Source organism: Lissotriton vulgaris, chromosome 11, assembly GCF_964263255.1.
Source record: "Lissotriton vulgaris chromosome 11, aLisVul1.2, whole genome shotgun sequence".
Taxonomy (NCBI): domain Eukaryota; kingdom Metazoa; phylum Chordata; class Amphibia; order Caudata; family Salamandridae; genus Lissotriton; species Lissotriton vulgaris.
The window spans coordinates 309,657,577-309,672,212 of NC_141699.1; the positions used below are offsets into that span (position 1 = coordinate 309,657,577).

At 44.0% G+C, this 14,636-nt stretch overlaps 1 protein-coding gene across 1 annotated transcript in view; it reads right to left on the reverse strand.

Annotated features, from left to right (window-relative positions):
- The window catches only part of SCARF2 (scavenger receptor class F member 2), a 583,341-nt gene extending 580,636 nt beyond the window's left edge, over positions 1-2,705 (reverse strand). The window contains exon 1 of the mRNA XM_086943279.1: positions 2,255-2,705. Coding sequence (XP_086799405.1) covers positions 2,255-2,424 — 170 coding nt within the window. The 5' untranslated portion in view covers positions 2,425-2,705. The remainder of the gene's footprint in view (positions 1-2,254) is intronic.
- Positions 2,706-14,636: the final 11,931 nt, after the last annotated feature.

The following is a 14,636-nucleotide window of genomic DNA, read 5'->3' on the forward strand; positions in this document are numbered from 1 at the left end:
CCAAACGCACGACTGTATTTCTATACCATTAATATACATTCTAGATAGCTTTATCATGAGATAATTGCCCGCCACCTATTGCTGGGTTTAAGCCAAAGGCGCATCATAAGTGACAAGTCCAATTACTTCAAAATAATGACCTCTGACACAGTCACTTATTCTGCTGTACTGCATGACTCTGCACTGTGGAGAACTAGCTTTACAGCCTCTTGTTGCCCCTTTTCTGAGGACGCTGAGGGGACTGTGCAGCATAACAACTCCATTGTCTGTTTTATATAACTCTTCAACTGGAGGACTGCAAGGTTAATTGCATGACACTGGCCTGACAAAGGACATTTTTAGTTACAAGACTAGATCATGACACAGGAAACACATGTCATATAGTGGGCTGTGAATCGAGATAATACAACATTCCTTTTCGTGAAAACATTTCCCAATAATGTCAATAAAACCGTTTTGTTTTTTTAAATCACCCACGTGTTTTGAATTGGTAGTGGTGCGTTTTTACGTGGATCAAGGGAGGGAAGCTAGCGGTCTCTTGATCCAACAAGCCCGTGGTTGCTGCCTTTCCTGGAGACGCCTGCCTCATGCTGGCAAGCAAAACTGCTTAGAGCCTTTGCCTCAAAGTAAAAAAGTGGTTGTTGTTGAATTAAAGTGTGCATGTCGGCCGTTTGTATCACGATTCTGGGAGGAAGCTCCGAATAAACGTTTACGGTTCATGTTGTTTTTCTTTTCAAAACACACAATGTTGCGATTTATGTCACTTTGCATAACTTGCAATAATATATTCAATTTTTTGGGTTTTGAGGCTCTCTTAGAACAGACACATTCTGATCCAACGGAACGCCACAGTCAGGCTCTTGAACGGTAATCATGTGCACGCACGGAGAACACACGCACACGTGCACACACGTTACAATGAGTCAAGTACCATCTTTGTGTAAATGCGCAGACTTCGCCCTCTAAATGTACACCCCATTCACATTCCTTCACAGACTTTGCATACTCAAAATACGTTATATACCGACCTTGCCAATGTAAATGTCGATCGTTGTGAACACTCACTATATTTTATAGACATCCATCCACGCCCTCAGGCACGAGCACATGCTGAAAAGCACCCAGAGCCCTCTGCACACGCCCCCGTCACACACTAAGGGGTAGTGTAGATTGTCCATCCGGTAAGTATATTGAATGGCGTGTTAATCAATATACAAACTGAGTCACAAAACAATCAATATATTAGAATACGGACGTGAACACACTCAGCAGACATCTGAAAACACTTAGAAAACAGAGCCCCGCGCAGTCGCGCACACTTAAAACACTGACTTCCCCTCACGCTGGCCACGCCCAGTAGACCCCCTAGTACACTGCCCCCAGTACAATACCCCTATGTGCATTCAATAAAGGCCAGGTTACAGACACATATTTAATTTAGTTTATGGGACCGTGTATACGGTCTCCCATGTATCTTCAGTAGACAGATTCGCCTGTATAGTCTACATCGTTAAACTCCCAAACACACACTATACACAGAACCCTTATATTTAACACACTGATCCGCTTGCCCACTGGACACGCAGGCTCTGTGCACACTCGATATACGGACACCCGTGCATATACTGTGTGCAGTGAGCATTCATTACAGGGGTCGCCTCCCTTTTTGGTAAACATATCCTGCACATAAATAAGTATTGTGAAAATGACAGTTCAAACTCATTTGCACGCATGCATACGGTGCAGAAACGCAAAGATGCCTTCCGACACAGAAAAAGGCACAGACTCTGCACAAGGGTCTCCATCTCAAACTAAGTGCACATTTTCCAGTGCACAGAGTATACGGCACCCTAGACATTCGGTATGCAGACTCCAGACAAGTCATCGCGCAGCTCTTCGTACACGATTTAGTCCGTAGACCCCTGGTGCACTCCGTATACCGCCCACGTGCACACTCAGTATACCGACCCTGCCACATATTCAGGACACTGAGCCCCTGCATATGGTGTTTCAGGATCAGGGGCACTAGTGATGCACACTCGGCATAGATAGCTCCCGTTTGACACCTACCCTATTCAACGGGGAAGCACAGAATACGAACTAATCTCCCTATACATGCAAGCCCAATTAAGTAAGTATAGAGCCATCCTGAATGCCCAGTACACAGAACGCCGTTTGCAAGTTTAATACATAAATGCAACATATCCCCCCCCCCCCCCCCCCCTGCACGCGCAGGACGTGTATATTGACCTACCCTGCTGATTTGCACACGTTCCTCCCGCGTGGGCTCAGCTCCTGCGCCTTTGCACAACAAACGGTGAGGACCAGGAGGGCCCAGATGAAACCCGACCTGCGGGAGCCCTCGGGGGCCCGAAGGGTACAGCTCCGCCGGTACCCGGGCGCCGGGTTGGCCTCCAAACCCATCTCCAGGCAGATCAGACCTGAGCCCGAAACTTCTTCCAGAGACCCCCGAGCTCACGGGCCCCCGCCAACATCCGGCGTATTCTTCTGCCTCCCGGTCAATCACTCCGAGAAAAAAAAGCCACCGCAAAAAAACCAGGCTAAGCCGAAGCACAAAAACGGGAGAAAATCCCACGGTTCACATCCAGCCCCGACCAGCGGAGAAAATAACGGTTCCTTGTGACAGGCAGCAAAAGAAACAGGAAAAAAAACCACGCACGCACGGTTCCCATCCAGCGCTGTCTGCTCTCCCTTCAGAAGGAATTCCGGCAAAGACTTGGGCTGACTGCGTGCTATGAGGGGAGAGGGAGGGGATGTCAGATCTCAGGGAGGGAACGAGCCAGACAGAGCTGAGGGGACCGAGCTACAGCTTTTGGTGGAGGGAAAGAGAGAAGTGCCTTATTCATACACAGTGCACAGCCACAGAGCACGCGCTTCCAAACTCCGGGAGGAGAGACGAGTTTACTTCACTGAAAGGGAAGAAATGGTGCTAAGTGTGTGAAAAAAAGAGAACCTCGAATAGTAGGCTCAAGAAGAGAAAGCAGCTTGATGTACAAGCAGGGAAAGGGAGCACAGGCAAGAGAGAGGCCAGCTAGAGTCACAGAGTGAAGGAACGACGAGAGAGCATGCATCCACATAAACGAAAAAGAGTGCACGCTTCTTCGGTGATGAGGGAGAGAGCATAGAAATGAAAAAGAAGAGATGTCTTCCAACATGGACATATAGCGCATTGAAAGAGCCTTGGCTATATGTGTAGCGCCTATACACATGCCCTTCGTGATTCACAAAACAATGGAGCTTTAGCACACATACGAGAGAAAGACAGGATAAAGTGCAGCCATGCACAACGAGAGATTGGAGGGTGTCGCCGTCATTGCACATGACGTGAAGAGTGAGTCCTCATCCGTAGGAAGGGAAACAGGGCACACTTGAGGCGAACGGAAAACAAACATTCAATAAAATGGACGGGAAGAAAGTTCTTTCATTGGCACGGAGGAAAAGAGAGTTATTCATTTAACACGGAGGGGAGGAAGGCTCGGCTCCTTAACAGTCGCGCAGGGAAGGAGTACTGCGCCTCCACACGTAGATAAATGGTACCCTAATTGTCGAGAGCATTTCTCAGTCAAACGAAAAGAAAGGCACCATCACGGAAGCAGAGGGAACGAGGTCATGGTCATTCACACGGGGGAAATAAGGACCCCTCATTGACGCCGAGGAAAATAGGGTACCGTATACTCATTCACGAGGAGGGAAGACGATTGACTCTTTCTCACTAGAGAGGAAGAGCCTGGACTCATTCACGACGAGGGAAGAGGGGGGGGGGGGGGAGGGGGGGGCATTCTTTTAGGAGGAAACGGGGCCGTCTTTCCCACATCTGGAGGGGAAAACGCAGCCGAATTTAGCTAGAGAGGAAGAAAGGAGCAGCCTCAGTCCTCTGTGATCCACAGAAGAGGAAGCTCGCGCACGAGAGGAAGTCTCACACAGTTTGCCGAATGTTACCAGTATATTTCCCGTTCACGTAAAAAGCTCCATTTTGTGATACGTGGTTAGGAGTTTCAAAAACTTAAACTGCAGTTGGTTTTGGATCGCCTGACTTTCCGGAATGTTCTACAGGATGGAATGCCGTGCTAGACATGCCTTATTAGCATCAGACGTCAGAGTCTAGGAAACAACAAGTTTCAGTTAGGGATGGAAACCTCTCTTCTTTCTGAGATGACCAACATGTCTGCCCTTATGACCCCTCTGGCTCAGTTTCAGAAATACACTTCTGTAGCTGTCAATCCTCACAGGAAAAGGACATTTTTTGCACCATTTCCTATGAAGAACCATAAAGGCATTGAAGGACAGGCAGACTGAGGTCATGTAACTGATGGTCATGGCAGTGGTACCACTTCCGGATGCTCTAGTCTCCCATTAATCTGCCTCTGCCATTCTAGACTTCCTACCGACATACCGATGCAAAAGGCGGGAAGTCGGTGTGTGATGTAGGGCATGTCCAGCCGCTCCCAGCCGCCACCATGCCACCAGAAGAAGCGACAATTATTATACTTGGAGCAGAGCAGAACTGGGAAAAAGAGCATGGCTGCTCTCTCTCCATGCACATATGGGACCAACCCTGCCACTACCAGAAGACAGCAGTGGTGGCAGCCTCCAACCTTCACATCTGGAACTTGAGGTGCAACACCAAGGTTAAAAAACAGCACCATGATGTCAGAGGGATAACCGTGCACACGGAGCAGCCCGCAGACTCACTAAGCAAAACTTTTAGTATATTTACACTTATTGAAATCCAAAGCCACGTGACTATCACAGTCAGAATACCTCATCAAACCAGCGCATCCCCGGCGTGCTGAGTTGCATCTCTGGCATATCATGCAGCATGGATGGCACACTGAGCAGTCCTGTGGCATACTGAGAGCCATACTGGCATCATTAGTGTCCCCCATGAGACCTTGCGGCATACTGAGATCCATAGTGGCATCCACACTGACATAATTAGTGGCCCCTTAGAGACTCCGTGGCATACTGAGATCCATACTGGCTAAATTAGTGACCCCCAAGGCACACTGAGCAGTACCCCCCATATACTAGGCAGAATACATGGCACACTGAAGTAGCGGCCAGGACTCACAAATCTGTATTGCAAGCACACTGCACTCTGTCAGCGCACACTGCCCCACTCATGCACCATATTTTGGTAGTTGGACTCGCACATGTTGACTTACCGACAAGAGTGGCAAGTGTTGAATGCATAAGGTTAAAATACCCATCACTAGATATTACAAGAGTTTTGTGCTTAAAGTGCCCAGCACATAGCTCCAAGAGCAGAATGTCTCTGGTGAACTGCAGAGCTCGAGGGCATCTCACAGATGCAGTGACGTGCATGTTTGACAGTATCTGCTGACTACAAATATGGCCTGCAGTGCATATAAAAGCAGGACCTGTATCACTACACTATAACAGGCTCATGTTCTCCACCATGTGGCAGGACCTGCACACCGTGAAAGGGCCCATGGTGACATAGTTAATGTGACTGAATTGATTTGAATACTGTGACAGGATCTGTATCTCATTGCATGCCTAGAAATGAGTGATTCTTCGTAAGTTTGGATTTAGATTGACAACAAATCAAAACTAACTGTCCTATAATGCAAATAAAAAACAGGACTGGTTGAGCCATGCATAACTCTTTGCTCTCCCCAGAACATCTTCCAGAAAGGGTGACCAGCTAACATTTTGGAGTTGTTCAATCATGTGTGACACATTCAGACACTATCGCATTTTAAGACAAAAATCCGTTATGTGGGATTGTTGTGTTATGTTTTTACTGTTATAAGGGCAATTGGCAGCAGTGCAGCTTGCATGCTGGTGGTTATAAACCAATACTAATCATGGTAAATGTGGCAATAACATCCAGAATCCAACATGATATTGGCAAAACAACAAAATCTGGCTGAAGCGCGACACGACACTGAGACACTTTGACTAACAAGCCAGGCATGGCTGAAGGAGTTTCCTGGAGCCACTTGGCAATTAGAGTTATTAGGAAATAATCAATCAATCAATTAATCAGTCAATCAATCAGGGTTCTTGTACAGCGTGACTAAGCACCAGTAAGGGCCTCAAGTCACAGGGGTGATTCTGCAGTTCAGTGGAAGTTCCAGGTCTTGATGTCGGTCCTTCCTGAATTGAGGCAGTGAGGGCGATTGCCTGAGATGCAGAGGTAGAGAGTTCCAGGTCTTTGCAGTGAGGTAAGAGAAGGATCTTCCTCCAGCCGAGGTCTTGTGGATCTGCGGGGTAGTGGCCAGGGCCAGATGAACGGAGCAGAGATGCCTGGTCAGTGTGTAGAAGGAGAGGCATTGGTTGAGGTATTCGGGTCCGGTATTGTGGGAGGCTTTGTAGGCATGCGTGAGACGCTGGAAGGTGATTCTTTTGTTGATGAGAAGCCAGTGGAGGTCTTCAAGGTGACCGGAGGTGTGGTTTTGGTGGGGGATGTCCAGGATAAGTCTGGTGGAGGTGTTCTGAATGCATTGCAATTTAATTTGGAGTTTTTGGGTTGTGCTGCGTGGAGTGCTTTGCAATAGTCAAGCTTGCTGCTGACAAGCACATGGGTGACCATTCATCTGGACTCAGTGTGGATCCATTTGAAGATCTTTTGGAGCAGGCAGAGTGTGGGGAACCAGGAGGACAATATGTCATTGATTTGAAGGTTCATAGAGGGTGAGGAGTCAAGAATGATGCCAAGGTTCTGTGTTTGGTCAGTGGGTTTGGGGGTGGGGGGGGGTTGCGAGTGTTGCTGGCCACCAGGAGTAGATTCAAGCAGAGGGAGTGGAACTCAGGATGAGGTCTTTGGTTTTGTCGGAGTTGAGTTTGAGGCAGCTCTCCTTCCTCCAAGCGGCGCCTAACTTCCTCCTCTCATGGAAGATGCTCTTAGCGGCTGTAGGTTCATCGGTGAGGGAGAGAATCAGCTGTGTGTCGTTGGCATAGGAGACGATTTTGAGTCTGTGGTTTCTGACGATGGCTGCAAGCAGGGTCATGTAGATGTTGAAGAAGGTTGGGCCTAGAGAGGAGCCCTTGGGCACTCCACAGCTGATCTGTGTGGGTTCTGAGGAGGACGGTGGGAGCCTGACTCTCTGGGATTGGCCTGTGAGGCAGGAGCAGTTCCACTCTAGAGCTTTGCCGCAGGTGCTGGCATCACGGTGTCTTGTGCAGAGGGTGTGCTGGGAAACGGTGTTGAAGGCGGTAGAGAGGTCCAGGAGGATGAGGGCTGAGGTTTCGCCTCGGTCGAGGAGAGTGAGGATGCAGTCAGTTGCAGCAAGGAGTGCAGTCTCAGTGCTATGGTTACTCCTGAAGCCAGATTGGAAGGGTCCAGGGTGTGGTTCTTTCAATGAATTCTCTGAGTTGGGTGTTGATGGCCTTCTCAATGACCTTGGCAGGGAAGGGGAGCAGGGATATAGGTCTGTATTCTGAAATCATGAAATTATTTATTTTCATGGGGTGGAATGTACGCTAAACTGTTCCACTCTCCCTAAAAAACAAACTTCAATAGCCATCTGTCCTAGGCAGCCCCGGGAGAACCTTCAGGAATGTTTGCAAAGAATGCTGCACAGTAACAAAGAGCATATCTGTAACGTGGACATGTGTCATTTGAGACATCAGGGCTGCAACCCTGCACCATCGCTTATGGCAGATGTCTTGCCTGTGAAGCAGGTTGGAATGGGACTAAATGTGATCAGGTCTGCTCCACTGGGTTTCACAGGGAGGCTTGCGAAAAGTTTTGCCCCCCTTTCAAGGACGGCCACACATGCAACCATATCAATGGAAAGTGCTCACACTGCAACCCCGGCTGGATCGGAGATAGGTAAGCTACTGCTAATTTCGCAAGTATTCACTCTATTTTACTGAAGACAGGCGAACACAATTTGCAACAATCCGTTGATAAAAGCGTAGGAGAAGATGGTTATGCAAAAATATTTTTCAATGCTGCTGCTGCTTTATAGGAGTGCTATACGCCCACAAATTTGCATGCGTTGGAAAGCATAGCAGCAGTATCACATCCATTCTTTCAATATAAGCACTACATTGCAACATACATATAGCTTGAGATTAGAATAGTGATGATACACTTCACAAGGTAAGCATAGGTGGCGTTAAAAATGGCAATTGTATACTTACCGTGTGATGTAGGTTTAGGCTGTATAATGGAGGCAATATTATTGTAGGTCAATATTATCAACATTGATATGGGGTTAGACAATCAACCAAAGTACTTTTCCCAGGTTTACTGGCTTATAAAATATGTTTTAAATAAATATTTGGAATGGGATTGTGATGGCTTTCATTTATATATGCTCTGTGAAAAACACCTACATTTTGTCTCTGAGGCGGGTGTCTTAATTGGGTGGAGCCTCGTCCATATCAAGATGGCCATCTGTGGCCTCCCTCTTTGTTTTGTCTGAGAGCTATCTGGAACTTGGCGGGACCCCACTTAGGGAGTACGGACAAAAATATGAGGGGGCCACTGGGGCACCCGTGGAGCAAACATTTGTAAATTATTGTATTCGTTATGTTTAAATAATTACAGTGGAAGGACTTTTGTAACATGGAAAAATGTGCAATATAAGCAATTGCTGCAGGGTTAGACTTCTAATATTGCCCATAGGTTTAGAATAGGAAGCACAATTTCTGATATGTTACACGAGTTTTTGGTTCTTTTCTTCATTTGATGTGGGTGAGGTCATTGCCAGCAGTGCAAAATAAAATGTTCTCCTAGGAAAAAAAAATTGCTTATTGGCCATTATTTAAATAAGCAATGGCAATCTTTTCACAGTTCCCGATATATATATTGTTTTTGTTTCTTCAACTATTGTACTGCTTTGTTGTAATCTTTGTAACTTTTTCCTTTGTTTTGTATTTGATGTCTGCCTGACCATCCTTAATTGTGAAGCGCTCTGATATCCTTTGGGATCATGTTCGCGCTATATAAAACTTTATAAATAAAATTAAAATAAATCTTAAGTCATCACTGGCATTTAAAGGGGGAACAGATACCTCAGTGTCACAGGGAATACCACTGTTCTATTAATAGATTATGGTTTTACATATCAGTGCATTCTGGGAGTTGCAGTCTTGGTTCATTTTAATTGTGCTAATTGGGCCGACACATCTGATAACAATTATATGTAAAAGTAAAGTCCAGGAATGGAAAATTGGTGACTAAGTGGCATAGTGCAATCTGGTCACTTAGCTTGTTAGCCAACAATTTGCTTTCTGGAGCTGTTCTGCTGCACATGATTACAATGTAAAATAATATACTACATGTCCCAGATTGCAATGTCTGTTGTATTATAATGTATGCCCAGCAGAAGGTATCACTGCATAGTAATGCCCGCTCAGAAGTCATGGAACAGACTAAAACCTGGAAGAGCCTCTAACAGTGGAATGCCTTCCTAAAATTATCTAAGTCTATTTGCATCTGGAATGGGGCAGATAACCCCAATTTTATTTACATTCTAAATAAATCAGTATCCTTCATTCCATAACCACATCTTCCCAACCCTAAATTCTGCCCTCTTAAGCCACTGTTTTTCCTTAATGTAAAAGGCTCTTTAGTCAAAGGGAGAAACCAAGGTGTGTCGTGCACAGCCCCAGGACGAACCATTGGTCCAGCTGGTAGGAGCAGGAAACTGCAAGATCTGGGATGATTTGTGACACTATTTTACATGGAAATGACAAAACGTGTGTCAGGCTCTACATTTCAAGAAATTTCAAAATGTAGTTCTGATTTAGATACTGCATGGTAAAAGTATCCAGAATGTTAGAAGTAGTTTGTGTTACATTTAACATTCAATAAGTAGATGTGAAAACTGTAACAATTTAATGACGTAATCTTTTGATTATATAACGTGATAATAACAATAACTCCGAAATTCTTATGTGAGAATTAAATGCTTCATATGTTAAGGATGAAAAATATATTAGAATGTGTAATGTGGGTACTGAAAATGACAAAAGAAAAGTAAGTGCTACACAAGTTTATATTCAGATTGCCTTTAGTAAATCATAAATTTGATATACCTTTAAACATGTATGCTTTAATACCATATAGTGTGCAAAAGAAATGTGCAAATTTATATGTGAGTGACAGTGATATATTAAACATTTTATTGGTATCCTATACTTACATGAATTAATTTCAATCCTATTGAAGTAATATTAATACGTTCAATTGAAAGATTAATACATTATTCTATGTAATGCAGGATTCATATTTTAGCACAATTTCATTGTGTATTAGCTGTATTACAAGTAGGCCTCAACATTGCTTCTTTCCCTACTATGAACTAATTACCAGAATGGAAACCTTATGTAAAGTTGCCACTTGTGTTCTAACTTTCAATTGCCTTCTTTGACATTTGCAACACACTTGATTAGACTGGCAACAAAAGTGCTACATACGAGAGCACAATGTGCAAAAATATATGTGAGTGACAGTGATATATTAAAAAATGTATTAGTACCATATACTTCATGAAATAGTTTCAATCCAATTGATGTGTTATTGATATGGTTAATTGAAAGATAAATACATTATTCTATGTAATGCGACATTCATATTTTAGCACAATTTCATTGTGTATGAGCTGTATTTCATGAAGGCCACAACTTTGCTTCTTTCCCTCCTATGAACCTATGAACTGAATAGTATGAAGGCTATGGGAACCTTTGGTAAAGTTACCATTTGTGTTCTAACTTTCAATTTACTTTTTTAAATTTGTATCACACTTGATTAGCCTCGCAACAAAAGTGCTACACACTAGAGTGAATGCTTGAGAAATGACTGACAAATGATGGAAGCATAAAGTCGTCTACTGCCTGAATGCTACAATGATCGCATGACTACACTACCATGGTTCTAAGGAAAATCACAAGTGAAGGATTTTTTAATTCTTCCGGATGTGGTCCGGCAAATTTGGTGATGTCATCGGGTATAACCCTGGAATCGATGGAGTAGAATTACTCAGATTTTGGACCTGGTTGGGCAGCACCCTTACCAATTGCGCAGCATTGATATTGAAAACTTGGACTTTCAGAAACAACATGAACTGTGACGAAATACTGCAATCTGCTCCTGGCTGGCATGCTAGGGTAGTGGAATCTTTCAGGCTGAAAAGGTTTGTGTCATAATAGCGGTGGCATTAATGTTGCAGTTGTAGACAGAGGCAGATATTCTGTCTTAAAAATGACAGATATTTTGGAATTTACTGGACGCTTCTAAAGGGTTGGTATGAGACACAACTCATTTCCTTGTTGATCAATGTTTTTTTAAGATAACAATCTCCCTCAGCTGAGAAATATCAAACTCTGTATATCTGCATCTCATATAGTTGTCCTAAAGCTTTATTAAACCTGATCTAATTTGAATATAGGGTTGTATGCCATTCATTTTAAATTTGAATAGAATACAAAAAATGAAGGCATATGCATAATATTCTATGTTAGCAATTATCTTATTCCCTGTCCTCATTTGATAATTACTCATTCTTTAAGTATTCAGACCCTTCCAGCACAGAACAAGATCCATCATAGAATCATAGAAATTTGTAATGGTAGTTAAGATTATTTGGGATAGGAGAAAATTAGACAAATGGTAGTCAACGCAAAAGGGTTCAACATGTTAATGCTACAAAAGGTGTGTGAGTCAAAGGATGTGGCCTTTTTTTGATACAATGTGCGGATTATTTCCATGTCCTGAGTGATGACCTCTGAGGTGTGGTTATCGTGTTATGGAACTCACTGGTTAGCCATCTGGTGGATGAAGAAGTGTTAGAGATAGGTGCAAGGTTTATGGTTTTCAGTAATCTGGCAGCTTTGAGCAACTCTGCAGGTCCCTTATTGTAGTTTTTATTTTCATAGTCCACTGAGCTAGTTACTGCTATGGGTTGTCCATTCTGTAATATCTTGTTTAAAGTCCATGGTCCTGAGCAGGTTGGAAGAAAACATGGATTAGCTAACTGATGGAATGGAGATTCTTACTGTTATCCTATATCTGAATATCATTGTGAGATGTTGAAAGCGGTCATAGTATGTAGCTAGTTGGAGCCCCGGTTGTGGACTATGTTAAAATCCTCCATTGGCCAGAGGTATGTGGCATATCTCTTCAGTTATACCATGCCTGTTTAGTTGAAGATGAGTGGTTTATGTAAGGGAGACACAGTTTTCAAAAGCAATGATACTGAAGTCCTAAGCAACAACTTATCAGTAAAAATGTAATATATGGTGACCAAACTTACTGCCCCTACGGTGCACTAATGCTGCGTACCTTACTAATTGCAATGAGAAACACAGTTATTAGGGTCTAGATGTTATTGTGGCATATGAAAACATATATATACATAAATGTATGTACGTATGTACATATATATATATACTACTGGCGGTCGCCAGTAGGTAGTTATAGTTAGGACCTAGTTTTCATAGGAAAAACATTTTCAAAACTTGTGGTTCAGTCAGGTCGGCTCCTATCTTGAAAGTTTTGGTGTGATTCGTCAATCGGAGTCCCAGAAAAAAGGGGGGTCCCAAAACACATTTTCTCCATGTTAATTTCCATAGGAAAATTTAGATAAAGCTACAGCCCAAACTGCGGAACGGAATTACACCAAATGTGGAAAAAAGGTAGGACTTGGTTCAGAAAGAGTTCTTTTTTTAAATGGTGTAAATCCGTTCAGTAGTTCCTGAGAAATGAAAAAAATACAATATCAATATCTGGTGACCGAGGCGGATTCGTGAACCCTCCAGATCACAAATTACATTTTGATTGGCTGACAACACTCCAAACCAAGAAATGTTGGCAGCCATCTTGTGACTCTGGGGGATGAAGTCCACTTTTCTCCTGCAGGACTTTGGGGCCAAGAAGCCATCCTGGTACCTCCTGTAAGTCCTACACAGCAGAATTTCTGAGCGATGGTCAGAGGCCCAGCCCCCTGTCTCCACCTCTCTGGAAACACGACTACTAGTTAAAGAAGCATTTGCAATGTAATAGGTTTTGCATTTGCAAGAGTTAGAGCTATTGGAATTGTAAATGTAAAAGTATTTTATTAATTTTTCATGGAGTGGAGAGGATGTAGGTTGTGTGTAGTGGAATTATGTGGTATGTTGTGCAGGGAAATTATATGGATAGAAAGTATGTAATATTTAGTGTATAGGAATTATGTAAAGCAGGATTATGTGTTATGGAGAGTAATTGTGTGGTATGATAGTCTGTGTTCTGGAGTGGTAACCTCAGGTTTAGTCTTCCTCATTTCCATAGAAGCTAAACTATAAACTCGATGGGACAAAAAAAAGAAGCAACCACTGAGGAGCACTTCTTAACCTAGTCAGTGGTATGAGCAGGGCCACTCGAAAAATGCAGTGTTTGGCTGCACCAACTTTTGCACAATTATACATTTTCCGCATTTGCCACATAATCCATCATCTGCTGCATAGTCTGCAGATTTGAACCAAAAAAACCTTGTTTCTAGTTAAAACGGCGCAAACGCTACCAAAAATGCACCGGCAAGTGTTACAGCGTGGTGGCAGGCCCTTTGCAAACCTAGAATGGTCACCTGTTACTTATTTCTAAACATGGGTATTACATTGGTACTAATGGTGTGCAAACCACTCTTGCTTCTTTCTGCGCCTCTCATGCTTCTTTCTGCATTTCTGTTGCTTCTTTCAGAACCTTTCATTCTTTTTCTGCACTTCTTTTGCCTCTTTCTGCTCATCTCTTCCACTTTCTGCACCTCTTTTGCCTCTTTCTATGCCTCTCTTGCCTCTGTCTGTAGCTCACTTGTCTCTTTCTGTACCCCTCTGTCCTCTTTTTGCACTGTTCTTCCCTCTTTCTGCACCTCTTTTGCCTTATTCTGTACCTCTGTTCCCTCTTTCTGTACCTCTCCTGCCTATTTCTGGACCTCTCTTGCCTTTTTCCGGACCCCCCACAGAAACCTATGGACCCCAAAGAAGCGGGGGAAAAATGCGTCAAGTTAGCCACCTTCTTCGACGAAAAGATTAAAAAAATTCTAGTCTCCCTCCCACCCGCCAACTCCGATGCCTTAGAGAGAGACAAGGAGCAGATACCCCACGTCGACAAACCCTCCCTGGAGTCACTTGGCCCAGTTACAGAAGAAGAAGTAAGAGTCATACTTACCTCAATCAAGAGCGGAGCCCCGAGCGACCCAGTCCCCATACGTTTCGCCAAAAACATCACGCAGACTATAGTTCCCCAATTGACAGCCCTGATTAATATCTCACTGGAACAGGGAGAGGTCCCTTCTAATTGGAAGGAAGCTGTCGTCAAAGCGCTTCTCAAGAAACCGTCGCTCGACCCCACAGACCTCTCCAACTATAGACCTATCTCACTTCTTCCTTGGATAGGGAAAGTCGCCGAAAAACTAGCAAATAAAAAGCTGTCATACTACCTTGAGTCAAACCATCTCCTCAACGACTCACAGACAGGCTTTAGACCAGGTCAGGGCACGGACACTGCTCTTCTCGTGGCAGTAGAAAGAACTAGGGAAATCATCGACACAGGAGGATCAGTGGCAGTCGTCCTCCTAGACCTGAGTGCGGCCTTTGACACGGTCAGTCACCAGGTCCTAACCCACCGTCTAGGGACTGTTGGGGTTAAAGGCAGAGCT